At 46.0% G+C, this 14557-nt stretch overlaps 1 protein-coding gene across 2 annotated transcripts; it reads left to right on the top strand.

The window, feature by feature from the left end:
* The first annotated feature begins 478 nt into the window (after positions 1–478).
* Positions 479–14128, top strand: TNFRSF1A (TNF receptor superfamily member 1A). Of its 2 annotated transcripts, none has more exons than XM_082756335.1 (10): positions 479–848; positions 7940–8141; positions 8434–8562; positions 8685–8828; positions 9854–9935; positions 10260–10327; positions 10539–10661; positions 11009–11046; positions 11766–11922; positions 12503–14127. In XM_082756335.1, the coding sequence occupies exons 1-10, from the start codon at positions 810–812 to the stop codon at positions 12802–12804; spliced, it is 1284 nt and encodes a 427-aa protein (XP_082612461.1). In that variant the 5' UTR covers positions 479–809; the 3' UTR covers positions 12805–14127. The 2 variants fall into 2 exon arrangements, with proteins under 2 accessions (XP_082612461.1, XP_082612460.1); XM_082756334.1 differs by lacking the exon at positions 479–848 and adding an exon at positions 4471–4837 and having other exon boundaries at positions 12503–14128.
* The last annotated feature ends 429 nt before the right edge of the window (positions 14129–14557 follow it).

Here is a 14557-nt window from a genome sequence, read left to right as displayed (position 1 = left end):
CTCCTCGCTGTATATGTTATTTTTCATTATATTTAAAACACTACCTTTAGAAGCACGTATTAAGCAGAGCTCACTGCCTACGCTGCATCGTCACATTACTTCCCACCGCCCCTGCAGCTGCTTCATTGAAATGTACAGGAAAACATGTTTTAAATTAAAAGCTACAGGGCGTATACACTCTAAATATGCTACTTTGGGCTGATAAATGCATTTCTTAAAAGTACGTGTGTGCTTACAATGCAGTTAAGGGGCAACGAGTTCCCTTAGAGCTGCAGGCTGCAGCTCCACACGAACCTGCGCTAAGTAAGGCCGAAAAGGTTGTGTGTCAGGAAATGTTAAGATCACAGCGAGCCTCCTTTTCCGTGTGTTTTCCGGCAGTTTCGGTCACACGCCACCAAGCTCCGATTTTTAAGGAACACGCGTGCAGGCAGGCACCCCGGCGGCGCGCAGCCACCTCCGCTGCCCGCGCTGGACTTTGCCCGATGCCTTCGGAGCTAAAGCTGTCCCGGGAGCCCTAAAAGGGAGCCGAACCCTAACAGGGAGCCGAGCCCCAACACAGAGCTGAACCCTAACCGGGAGCCGAGCCCCGGCTGCCCGCCCCCGGGGGCGGCCCGGGGGGTCGGGGCCGCCCTCCTCGCAGCCGCCGAGCGCTGCCTGCGGCAGGAAGCGGGAGCCGGGCCGGGCTTGCTCCGTGCAGCTCCGCCCGGGTTTGGGCTGGGTTGATTTGAGCTGATCTGGGCTGGGCTGGGCTGGGGCCGCTTCTCTGATCGCCGGGACCCTGCCATGGGGACGTAGCGGGCGGCGGAGCCATGCCCGGCGCGGCGCTGCCCCGCAGCTCTCTATGCACGGTAAGTGCACGGCGGGGCTCGGCAGCGGGCAGCCCCAGAGCTGAGGGGCTGGTGGGGTCCGAGGGGTTGCGGGGGGGGTCTCCGTGTGCCCTGGGACCGCGCCCGGTGTCGGGGCTGCCTCTCCTCGGGGCCCCGCTGGGCGCTGCCCGGGGGCTCGCCGTGCCCCGGGGGAGCCATTTTCTCCCTCAGGGGGGTTGAAGGCAGTGGGAGGTGCGGGGCCGGGGCTGGCGTGCCCGGTGGCGGTTCCGGGATTTCTCCTGACTCAGGGATAACGCCGCTGGATTTACGGGAACGGCCGGCGGGTTCCCGGAGCCCCTGAGCTCCCCTCCCCGCCTAGCGAGGTGCCGGCTCCGGGCAGCCCCGGGGGCCGGAGCCCGGTGGTGCCGCGGTTCCCTCAGGGAGAGGCGGCCGGGAGCCCTCAGGCGGGGACCCGAGACGGGGGAGTGCTCCCACAGCGGGTTTTTGCGATTTCAAGGGAGAAAAGGTTTGTTTGTTTGGTTGGTTGTTTTTTTTTTTTTTTTTTTTTTTTTTTTTGAAGGGATCGGACAGTTTCGTGACTAGGCTGACAGCTGGGGGTGGAGGACAGGCGTGTGGTGATGCCGCGGCGATGCGGGTTTGGCTGTCTCTGGGGAGTTGTCCCGTGTGTTCAGGCTGAGAGCCTGCCTGTCCTGCAGCTTCTGGCCTGCCTGTGTTTAAACAGCATCTCACAGCTTTACATTCTGCCACGGAGCTTGCGAAACCGACCTGCTTATCCCCGAATACCCGAGCTTTCTAGTGACAGAGGCTTGCACTTGTCTCCTCTAGCCTTATAACGCCGGGTAACTCCTTCATTTGCCACCAGACACTCGTGTTTCCCCATCCCAAAGCCACCTTCTTCCAGAAGCTTTCTGCACGTGGAAGCTTTCGGGAGCCAGTTACACAACTGGTGCCGGCGAGGCAGCGCAACCAAAGCTGTGGGCTGGGAGCGCTCCTTGCCTTGACCCCAGCTGTGGGTCATGTACATCTCGGGACCTAGACAGGACACGTGAAGTCACTCGCATTTAGATTTTAAAGGACTTAATAATATGTTAGAGGAAGAGCGCCCTTTAGTAGGATTTCTTTTTCAGGACATTTTTTCCCTGCCTATTTGCATGGGGTCATTTCAAGTTCTTAATGACACCGCACACTCATTCCAGATAGTCCACGTCCTTTCCATAAAACCATACTATTTTTATTAGTGTTACAATTCCCGCTCTGTTGCATGCCCTCCTGTCTTCCATTTACTTTCCATATCCTTCCACGTTTGCCCTCGTGGCTTTTCTTACTTCCTTGATGCCTCTGTTCTGGGGTTCTGATTCTTTTATGTTTCCTCTGATTCTTCAGAATTTCCTGTGATTTGTTCCTGTGCTTTCTCTCTTTCTGCATGTCCTTAGCATAATTTCCTTGTCTGCTGTGTTTTCACCCTGCCCTTCCAGCTTTTACAGCAGAAAAAAAATGGCAGCTGCCTTCACTGAGCCAGTGTGTTTCCTGTCTCATTGAAAAAATAAGTTTATATATAAGGGTGGTTTCATTTGTTAAAGGCAGTCCAGATTTATGAGGCCAGCAGCAGGCCTCTGTTGAGGATTTCAGACCATGGCAAGCCTGGCAAGTAACAAACAATAAAACCACTTTCCCAGCTTCCAGGGATCTGTGATTGTAGAAACTTTGGAGTCATAATGGTGTCTTTGTATTTGGGAGTCCTGTGTGTGTTTCTCCTTCTGAGGGATGTGATGGTCGCTTCTGGAGCCCAGACACACCGCTGGCACCCCGGTGCTGTGTCAGGGAGCCCCACACCTCACCTACCTGTTGGCCACACAACTACCTTGCTGTGTTTGGTCTGAACCTGTCCCCTGCATGTTTTGGGTGATGCCAATTAGTTCTTTCTTTGGAAGAGAAAGAGAACAGCCATCCCTGCTCATCATCTCCAGCCACCATAGTTTATCTTCCCCGTGGCATTCATGACGTGGGGCCCTCTGGATTATCCTGTGCTTGGTTGCCTCTTCTACAGGCCAGTGTTTTTAGTCATTCCTCTTATGGCAGCCATTCTGTACCACTGATCACCATTCTTCTTATAATTTATGTATCAATTTAAAGTAAGATAATTACGTTCTCAGGACTGGAGACCAGTACGGTTATCTGGATTCCAAGTACAAGATCTGAATGGATTTACATGTTGATGTACCAGCACTCTCTGTTTTGTTCTCCAATCCTTTCCTAATCGTCCACAGCACCTGATTGCATTTCTGATTGCTTTGTCCAACCAGACTCTTTCCATTTTTTTTATCTGCTTATTAATCCAATTTTAACTTGTATCCTTGATGACTGTCTACTTCCAGCCAAATGAAGCATGCTGTTATCTGGGCCTGTGCCGATCTGAATTACGTGGTAATTTCAGTTCTCGCAAGTAACCAGTATTGTCAGTTTGGGTGCCTTTCCCTTGCTTTTTAAGTGACTTTTTTATTTTTTTTTTTGCATTAGCGTTATTATTTGGGTTAAACAATCATCATTTGGGCTAAATATTGTTATTTTGCTCCCTCTTATCTATTTCAAGGCATTTTGTGTTACAACCTCGGCCTTGTCCCGTGGATAGCCACCAGCTTCCCTTGAATGCCTGGGAACACGGGCCCTTCTCTTGCAGGCTTGGGAACCTGACAGCAGAACGAGGATCACAAAGCTATGTTTTTCTCTTAAAGCAAACAGGAGTAAGTCAGATCGAATGAATCACACTCGGTGTGTGGCAATCACCTGAAGCTTAAAGAATCCACCGAGTGAATCACTGACAAGGGGCGTGAGCGTGGCTGCAGCTCACCTCATGCAAGGGCCAAGGGCTGGTGCCCAGCTTTGCAGCCATACTATGTGAACACATCTTAGGATGTGAAGTTCATGGTCTTCATTAACATACACATTTTTAAATAAGATTTCTAAGGCTTCCCTTCAGAGTAGTGTAAAAGCTCTTCTCAGTCTCCTGGTTTTAGACAAGGCCTACGATGTAGTATTCCGCTCTCCAATCTTCATAAAACGGAGGATTATTTTAATATTAGCTCTTGTATCCTTCTTCTGACCTTTCCAGGTTTTAGTGAGCAATGAGAAAAGCTTCCTGTAAATGTTGCTTTAATACACATTTCTCAATGCTTAAAGGAGAAGTTCTGGTTTCCCGTGCATCTTCACATATCAAACTGAAAACTGCAGCCTCAGAGAGCTTTTGGAAATGGATGAAGCAACCAAAGAACGCAAAGCTAATCCTGCACCCTGATTTCTTTTCAGTCTTACCTCTCTCTATTTGCTTCCAAACTTCCAAGCCTGCAAATTTTTATGACTCACCGAAAGGGCTAACCGCTGACTGACACGTAGGTTGCTTGTGCATCGGTGTATAATCCTGCTGAGCCCTAAAGCAAAAGTAAGCTTCATCCTTAATAGAAAGAAGTATACAGTATATGTTAAGAAGTATTTGAGAAGTTCTGATGGCTTGCACTGCCTTTTATTTGCAGGTATTTCATCAGCTTACAAGTGGAATTTGCAAAATGGAAGCTTGCCTTGAGAAAAGCAGTCGAATAAGTTTTTGGAGGCAAACGCTTTGTTACACGTTCAGTTTGTTAGATGTGTACAAAAAAGGAGTAAGCCTCCCAGTTTCTGGATTTCAACAGTGCCTCTGGATTTATCAAATTGTTTTATTCTGAAATTTTCAGCCTAATGCTTCTGTCTCAAGGAGATGTAAACTCTGGATGTTATTAATGTGGGGTATTTTAAGCACTTGCCGGGTGGTGAGCAATGCTGTCTGAATGGTTTGGGATACTCATACCCAAGGCCTGATCCCCTCCTTCCCACCCAGTTTGCTTTCTCCGAGTGGCCTTCCCCTTGTGCTGACACCTCTGGGCATCCACTGGCTTTTTGGAAGGGGACAATCTTGTTCCTTACACGATCATCCCCATCATGACCCTCTCCAAGGCCCTCTTGACCATAGCTATCAGCCAGTAAGTGCATGGAGGTGTGAAAAGGAGCGAGGGTTGCCTCCCATGTGATTTGGGGATATGCAGCTGTCACCCAGAGGAATGGGGTGGCTTGAGGAAACGGTGCTTGTTTTCATCCACAATGTTTTGTTTATTTCTGCAGCACTTTCAGAAGTGAAGCCTCGAGTTTCTGCTGACTCTTTTTTCCTGGGCAGTCCCCGCTAACTAAAAACATGAATCACCGGTGTGCATGATGTGGTTTGGTGGTTTGAATTATCATTTGGCTTTGGTAATCCAGGCTGCCCATTTTTCTGAGCAGCGCTGCTTCGTGGCTGCTTGTTCTCTCTCCTGGCAAGCGGAGCTGGAGCTGAGAGTTGTAAATTCAGTGATGGAAAATCATTTTGCTTCTGTTGTACAAAACCTCTAAACTCTGCCTTGGTGCCCTGCTATCTGTGCCTCAAGGCTTCGGTGCTTGATAATTTCGTGTATTTTCTGAACTCTGTTAAGTTTATCACGGGTATAACCTAGTGTTAACAGCTGAACGGTTTGGGAGCTGCTTAAAATGGTGTTTTTTTTTTCCTGTGTGAATGTTTTTTCTGAAAGGCCAAGTCATCGGTTGTGAGTCATCTTCTGTGGTCTGTGACTCTCCATTCCTCAGATTTCAATCAGTAATAATGAATGTGCTGATTCTGGTTTGATTACACATATAGACACACTTTCACTTAATCTAATTAAAAATAAATCAGGAAAGGTGTTTTCGATTTCTTTTTCTTTCTGGAGATGTTTCTCACCAAGCTTGTATGTGCTTTTGGCTTGGTCTTCGATGCTTTCCTCCCTTGTTTACATTACTGGATTGTTTGACTTTGGGGCCAGCTGCATATATTCCCTTGTTAGAGGATTTATCATTGGCTAGAGAATCTTTTTTTTTTATTTATTTTTTACTATGGTCTGTTATTGTCAGACCATCTGTGTAAATGATCTTTTACCCATTTTCCTGCAGGCAATCAATCTTGTAAGACTGTCAGCTGCCGAAACAAGGTTTTTTTTTTTTTTTTTTTCTTTTTTCTTACATAGTGTTGGACTGCTTGCATTTATCCTGCGGTCAGCTAATTACATCTGAAACGACAGCTATTTAAATATGTGATTCTTTTTTTTTTTTTTTTTTTCTTTCCTTTCCTGTTCACCGTTTTAGCATCTGGTATATTGAAGATATGTGTCGCATGACAAAGCGCTCTGAAATTCTTGGAAAAAAATGGGTTTATTGCCTTGTCAGAGTTGCAAAGACTTATTCTTAAAGTTTTAAAAGGCTTTCAGGGACGTTGCTTTCTCCTACAAGGCTTCAATATTGAGAGAGAAACAGGGCAGCATGGAGCTGTCACAGCCATCTCGTTTTTCGTGCCCTTTCTGAAGACTGCAACCACAAAACTGGTATCAGCGTTGTGGTTTACCCTCTTTGGTTTGCTTTTCTTTTGCTACAGCTCTCCTAGCCAAAGAAGCACAAAGAAAACAGAGCTCTGTAGCTGTGCCTCTACAGCCAGGTACCTCACCGCTTTCATAAATGCAAGCTGGGAAGACATTGCAGGGAAGTTAGCGCAATAAAACTCAGTGTGAGGTTGCGTGGACAGGAGAAGAGGTATTTATTTGAAGAAAAAAAAAAAAAAAAGAGTTGATTTTTATGCATTCTCACTGCCTGATGCATAGACTACATAGGCACACACTCTCCCCAACACCGTCAGAAGCACTAACATGTGCACGTCCAGGTGACGTGGCCAGGTCACTTGTGTGATGCAGAGGACGAGGGATGCTGGCCATCAAGACTTTACCACGCTGCTGGGGTTCTTCATGGCACTGCAAACTAGTTTTTGGACAAGTGCTTCATGGCCTTCAGGAGTCATCAGCTGGTATGGGATCTTTGCTGTAGGATCTTGCTGAATTCAAGCTCTGCAAATCTTGGGCCAGGTTGTTTCCTGGTTTTTCTTTTTCCCCCCTTTTTATTTTATTTTTTTTTATTTTTAGTTTTTAAGTTGTCTGAATGCATGTTTGAAATACACACCTAGGGTCTGTTTTTCAGCTGGGCCAACAGGCAACGGATTTGTTCATGTGCTGTGCTGCAATCTTGTTACATCCTCCCGTGCAGGGTCTTTTGTCGATGAGTCATCTATGCTGTGGTCTTAGCAGAGTGTGGACCTTTTGGCCATGGCATTAACAGCACATTTCTCAATCTTACTGCTGGGAATGGTGTCCAGGGAATGGTGTCCTTCATTACCAACACCCGCTGTTCTTTTAACTCCCTCTTTGCTCTGCTGTTGTTCCCAGTGTGTACGCACACTTAGAGTCATAATGCAGTCGCACCAACCTTAATATTTCTGTTAAAATTCTTGACAGCAGTCATCTTCAAAATTAAAACTGGTAAGAAAATCTTAAAGGAGTGAAAAAAAAAAAAAACAAAAAATTTACAGCTTTGTGGCAGACTTTTCAGGCTGGATGCTAACAGTGTCAGTTCAAAAAGAAAAGTGTGTTTGTTGGGGAGAAGTTGAAAACCTAACTTTCCCACTGCTCTTGGGCAGGCTTGCTCAAAAAAAAGTTTTGGAAGCCTGTCTGTACTTCATATTGCTGTGAGATCAGCCTTTTTATTCCAAACTTGCCATCTGGTTTATTTATTCAGTGAAACTGCAAGTACTGGATGCATTCTTCTCCCTGGAACAGTTTCTGGACGGACCGACTTGCTGTGTTCCCTTAATGAAACATTCCTTTGCTCTTGAGTAACTTTCTTGCAAGCTGCAGCATTTTCAAGGCATTCCATCTTCAAACTGAACATCACAGACAGTGGTGGCTCTATATACAAACAGCTTATCATCGTCTGGCATATTGGCTGCTGTGTGGCATATTAATAACGCTGGTGACAGGCATGGCTTTGATTTTTTTTTTTTTTTTTTCCTAAATAATCTCCCTCCCTTGCTCTTTTGTCAGTTGGAGGTCCTGATTTGGTCGAGTCAGTTGAAAGCACTGTCACAATAATCCTTAATCATAAGGGCTAAAGTCAGCTGCGCAGCCCGTCAGGGAATATGAGGCTTTCTAACCCTGTTTTTTTTCTTTCTCTCTCTTTTTCTCGCTCTGTATTTACAGGTAATCTTAACATTCGTCTGTATGTTGACGGAGGAATCTGTAGAAATTGCTCCAGTGCCATATACACTGCAAGCCCGCCGGGTGGCTTTGGATAGAAGAGATTCCTTTAGCCCCTTGAGGAGAGAAAAGAGGGAGGTGCACTGTCAGCTTGGACAATACCTACATCCCAGTGAGACTCACTGCTGCATGAGGTGCCATGCAGGTACGGTACTATAGAATAAGTACATTAATAATGGCCTTTGCCTCAGAGGCATTCCTCTGTCCTGCTCTCTCAAACTCTGTCTTAAAGCTACATCCAAACTCCCTTTCCTTGGTAGAAATTCTTACTCGCTGCCTCTTCTCTTCCTCTGTCAGACTGTGCTGGTGAGAGGAGGAGTACTCAGTCCTTACCCTGTCAGCTCCAGGGTTTCTCTGAGGAGCCAGTGACTCCCAACCTCCCTAAGACAACACATTTGTCTTCCTGTCAGATCTCTGCTAAGTGATTTTTGTTGCAGGTACCTACAAGGCAAAAGACTGTGAACGGGCTGACCAGGCACCCGTCTGTCTTCCGTGTGCTAATGGCACATTCACAGCTGTTGACAACACCATGTCTAAGTGCTTCCAGTGTAAACAGTGTCGTACAGGTGAGCTGCAGCATTTTTTTTGGGGGGGTTAGACTGGGGGCTAATAATACCTGTCATTGTAACGGTGGTCTCAGCTGAAGGTGAGGTTGGAATAGTCACTTTTTTTTTTTTTCTTTCCTCAGAGCTCAGTCAGATAGTAGAGACCCAGTGCACCCCAAAGCACGACACTGTATGTGGCTGTCGGAAGAATCAATATCAGGATGGCGAGGCTGATTTCTTCTACTGTAGGAACTGCAGCTTGTGCCCCAATGGGATTATTGCCAACTGTGAGTATGGCATACTCAAGTATGGCTCGAGTACAGATGTACCTATAAGCAGCTGCCACTAGGATAGACATCTGCAGCTCCAGTTTGGGCTGAAGTCCAGCTCTGCGCATGTCTCTTGAATGCTCCTGAGGTTGTTGTCCTGAAGCTATCCCCTCTTCCTTACAAATTCAGTATATCCTGTCCCCTTCAACACCTCTTACCCTGCCTAGCATGAGTTTTATTGTCTCCCTGGTGAACGCATTCCCTCTGGCATTCAGTGATCTTTGTCAGCTTCCCATGCTTACACCTGTCCTCAAGGGTCATCAGCTTGCACTGTCCTTGAGCAATTTCCTTCCCTCCTGTCTGATGCAGAACTGTTTTAGTCCTGTCTCTTGCTTGCCACAAAACGTATACTGCTTACTCTAGTGTCTTTTCCCTCCCTTCATGTACCCGTGTCCTTCCTTCACTACTCTTGCCTCCTTCTTCCCACATTTTTTTCAGTGTCCGTGCTGTGACTTGCTGAAAAGCAAGAGCTTGCTCATCGCTTACACTCAGGGCACAGCAGATCACAAGAGTGGATGTGTCTGTCCCATGGCTTGAAGTGATTTCTCCCTGCCCCAAACGGACTTCCTCACCAGTCCCAGCTGCTCGGGGACCACATCTTCCTCATTTTTGCCTAACTACTGCGATTTCCCCTTCCTGTCATGCTTGAACTAGGGTGACTTTTCCCCCTTTTGTACTGGAACTATCCTTATCCATCAGGCCAGTCTCAGCTGCACCGTGACTTTATTCCCTTTCCCAACCTCTGCACAGGTCTCTGACCTACCAGGACAGTGATACCCTCACCTTTGTTTTTATTTATTTATTTTTGCCCTCCCCCAAACCCATCCTCAAAAATAGACCGAATCTTCTTTCTCTTCTCCAATAGCAGTTCTCCAGGCTCTAAGAAGAATAATCTCCCGCCCATCTCAAAATGAATTCTTCCCTTTTTGTTTTCTTCTCTTCTCTGTCCAGATTATGGCAACAGTTTCTCCTTTTCTCTGCAGGTTCAAAGAACAGAAACACGATTTGCAGGTGTAAGCCTATGTTCTACCTGGCTTTTGATAACACTTGCAAGCATTGCAACAGGTGAGCTTTTTTTCCCCTGTGTGTGAGCCTCCACTGAGTAGGAGAGAGAGCAGATGCAAGTCCCACAGTGGGGAGGGAATTTTTCTCAAGCTTTTGTCCGTTTCGATTTTACAAAATTCTGGCTTTCTGGGGCAATTGGTGGTGTCCTCCGCTCTGGCCCTCTCCACATGGCATCATGGTGAACCACTGAGGACCCGCAGTCACTAGGCACACCGCATTGCTCTGCTTTGCAGGCTCATCTTGATTTCTCTGTTATTTAGGATTGTGCAAATGGCTGGTGTCTCGTTTCATGCACACTCATATCTCTCCGATTTGCTCTTTCAGCTGCTCTGGAGAAGAATGCTCGCAATGTCACAGCCCAGTGACTACCTCACCAAATTCATCTGGGCTGAGTGAGTACTGGGGGAACTGGGAGACAAGGGAATCTTTCCAGTGTGGGCTTTTGTTCTGTTGACACCTGTCAACCCGTTACTTTCTCTTCCCTTTCAAATCATTATTCTTTTTCTCATTGGCATTTGCATGTGCTCACTTACCATTCTTTCTCCAGTATTTAACTCCTCCTTTCTTGGTCTCTCACTCATTTGCCCTCTTCTTTTTGTCCAGATGGGAACCTCGTCCTTGGCATCATTGTTGCAATATTTGGAGTTATCACTGTCCTCTACATTGTAAATAAAGTAGTGAAGCTGGTTCAGGAAAATGGGATAGCCTCTTCTTTCTACTCCTGTGGTGAGTACAGCAGCATCTGCCGTGACGTTCATTGTGATGGACATCACTCTGCTGGGTGAATGGATGTATGCATATGTGTGTGAGGGAAACAGTGGGATCCCATTACTCTGCCTAGCTGCAGAAATGCAGCTAGAGGAATGTGAAAGCTCAAACAGACAAGCTTGTTGATGCAGTTCTTGCAGCTCTGCTGCTGTGCTGTGACTGGAAGTGCACGTGAGCTCGTTGCTGGGAGATGGGCATTTTGCTATAAAACCTTTTGAGGTCAGGATCGTGAGCTGCTTTCCTGTTTTCTCTGGGAAGAGAGGAAGTGAAAATAACTTCTGCTTTCTTTCTTTTTTTCTTTCAAGTTTCTTCACTGCAAACGAGCAAGGAGCCAGTATCTGAGGTGAGCAAGATGATGTTTATAAGAGCTTCCCTTCCTTTTTCAACCACGTTAACCTGGAATCCGGAGTAATGTTGCTCCCCTTGGGCTGTTTTCAGGCCTTGTGTTTTTAAATAAGTTGAGTAACAGGGTTGTTTAATTCAAAAGTTTTTCATTCCAGAGGGTGGATCCATTAACATTTTACTTCCTCTCTGCTAGGGGATGCTTTTCAAACTTCTGTCTCTGTGTTCAGTTTTTTCCGGAAGCATTGTTTTTTGAGACAGCTGATCCTTAATCCCTTTTTCTCTCTATATGCCCCAAGTTGAGAGAATTGAAGTAATTTTATTTTGCTTTAGATCTTGAACCCAGAAGCCCCTGAGTACTGCTTTACAATGTTTCCTTAGGTCCACTGTTCTTCCCCAATTAAGAGGGCCCAAGCAATAGTCCAGGAAGGTTTTCCACAGGTCATTTGACATACAAATGATTTGGGGTCCCAGGCTTACTTGATTTTTGCAAAAAATTATTTCTTCCAGACTGCCATTTTTATGATTGAAAACAAATAAAAATCTCCTCAGGAAATAAATGGTTAGTACCTTCTGCTCAAACAAGACATGTTGGAAGAATTAAAACCTCATCACCTGCTCCCTACCTATCTTTGCTACATTTTTGTATATAAAGCTAGTGATTCCTTGCAGGAGATGGGTGCTGTGGGTGATTCTGGACTAACGCAATGTCTCTTTCAGGTTGAGGTTAAAAGGAGTGCAATTTCTACCCTTCCTGAGGCCCAGAAGGAAACAGAACTGTTGGTGAATGCGGTGCCACCATCTGCACCCCTGCCACAAAGTTCACATGAGCTACCAGACTGTGTCAGACCCGCCAGGAAGACACAGCTTCCAGACAGTAAGTGAAACTCCCCCATCCCTCCCTAGGCAAACCAGGACTTGATTATGCAGATGTGGCTGGGAGGATGTATGAAAGCGTACCAGGTGTGCGTGACCTGCGTGCATACTTCATGCATGGCACAATACAAATAAACACACCCAGACCCTGCGAGTCTGTGTATGTTCAACATCAACACGAGGCTTTCTTGTTGTTGCCTTTTTTTTGCTACCAGCAAAATGGATTCTTATAGGTGCTATCATGGTGTCAATCTTAATGCCTCTGGGATGGTGACACAGAGCTTTTTTTTCTTTTTTTTTTTTTTTTTTTTTAGGGGGTGGAGGGGCAGGATTGTGTGGCAGCAAAGCCCTGAATATGTATGCTTAACTCTGCTCATAACCCTATACAAGTGCATAGGGAAATACCACATTGTTTTCTGAGGGATGAGAGGGAGTCTGGACATCACATGAGCCTGTGCAACTACCCTGTAGAAGACCTGAACAGGAGGGGGCAATGCACAGTCCCAAGGCACCATCTAGCCTTTCAATGAATGACATTCCCCTATCCTGGTTCTCACACTTCGTTTCTTCTCTTCTCCCAGATCCTGCTATCCTCTACACCGTGGTGGATCATGTCCCGCCATCTCGGTGGAAAGAGTTTGTGAGGCGGCTGGGGCTGAGTGACTATGATATAGAGCGAATTGAGCTGGAGCATCGGCGTTTACGAGATGCCCAGTACGAAATGCTCAGACTGTGGAAACTGCAGATGGGCCGTGCTGCAACTGTGGAGCGCATCAGCTGTGTTCTCAACCAGATGGAGCTGAGTGGCTGCAGTGAAGCTATTCAGGTGGCTTTGCTAAACCAGAACTCGCCTCAACCTTGCAGCATCCACAGCCATCTTTGATCTATTTCTACTTTAGTCCCCCTTGCTGTGACTGTTGAGAGAGGATCACATCTCCCTTCCTTTCCTTGTCTCCCCTTTCCTATGACTCCCTAATCTTCTAACCCTCCTTAAATGGGTTTGTTGGAGACAGCAGCAGATTATGCTGGAGGAAGGCCAAGGTTTGTTTGCAACCACCGAGTTCAATGTCTTTTCAACCAAGAAAGACCTCTGCAACAACTCCTTTCCCAAAAAGGGAAAGCACCTCATAAAGGAAGTGGCGTGCAGACTCGGACCAAGGTGAAAACAGGAGCTCAGAGTGACTTGATAGCTCAGCTACTCTACAGACAAGTTGTCGCTGGAACAGGAGCTTCACCCAGCATACAGCAGGCTAACTTGGAGGGTGACTTGGTTGAGCTGGCTGTTCAAATGCTAGAATGCTTGCTCTCTTCTTGCAGATCTATTTTTCTGCAATATCAGACAGTTAAGCTGGCTCACATTGCAGCCATTTGATTGTGAAATCTGACTGAAGGGAAGTTGTGGGAGGACATGCTTATTTCTGGGAGTGGGAGAGGACTGCACCCTTTTGGTATCAGCTGGTTAACAAAGTGCTGTACCTTCAGCCCTCTCACTGTGGCAGAAGTTGCGGAGATTCAGAAGGGGTGGCTCTGTGTGAAACAGGGTGACATTATCCTTTCCACACCTCCCATTGCCCGCTGGTGCAAGAGGAATAAGGATTCTGAGCCAAGGGGTCAGATGAAATGGTTGGTGCTTTTTCTAATGTTTTTTTTTTCTTTTTTTTTTTTTTTTTTTTTTCTGCGTGTAGAAACCATATAAGACAGCATTAACAAAACACCTGCCTGCGTTTGTCCTAGTGCAGAGTGGAAAAGAATGCATGTGTCCGTGTGGGTGGGGAGGTACCTACGTACCTGGTAGTATGAGTGCCTCTGCAAATCTGTGCTTCCACACAGGTCAGCAGGCTTCTGTCTGCTTTTTTTTTTTTTTTCCCTCTAAATGATTTGCTGAATCTGACCTAACTGCAAATGGGACTGTGTATGTGTACATATATATATATATATATATAAAAAAATATTTTAGTAGTTGTTCAATAAAATCACACTACTTCCTGGCGTCCATTCTGTGAGCGCTGCTTGGGTACCATCTTGAGGCTCTCAGTATTCCTTTCTCATGGGTATTATTACCCTGGGTGAAGTTGAAGCAGCAAAAAGCAATAAGCCTGCATCAGGTGCAGGTTGTCCACACATTTGTGAATGTGGATTTTTTTTTAATCTCTTGTCCTTTGACTAGACAGAAGCTTTCTATTGTAAATACACTAAATGTTTCAAATTAAAATTTGTATTTTTACCTTTGCCTCTGTTCTGCTTTTGTCCATGTGAACTTAACTTCTTTGGCTTGTGGGTAGGAGCAGAGAGTGGGAAATGACTTCTAGAAGTGGTAGGAGTGGGTTGCACCTGAGCTGGGATGTTGCTGCGCTGAAAAAGTTTGTATTTAAAAAAATAAGTTACGGTCTTTTGAAGATAGAGCTTAGCTGCTTTCAAGTCACAGGAAGCCCTGAGGGCAGGAAGTGGGACTGAAAACAAATCCAGTTGTAGGTCTTTTAAAATATTCGTGAGTCAAATGGAATGCCTGCATATTTAAAGTGAATTTTAAAACAATAGGAAGGAGTCTTGTTGATAAGTATTTGGATTTTTAATGAGAAAAATACCTATAAACAATAGTCAATTATACTTTAATATTGCTTTGCAGAGACATGTTT

Source organism: Aythya marila (genome assembly GCF_965140915.1).
Source record: "Aythya marila genome assembly, chromosome: 1".
NCBI lineage: Eukaryota > Metazoa > Chordata > Aves > Anseriformes > Anatidae > Aythya > Aythya marila.
This window is presented reverse-complemented; position numbering and strand designations above follow the sequence as displayed.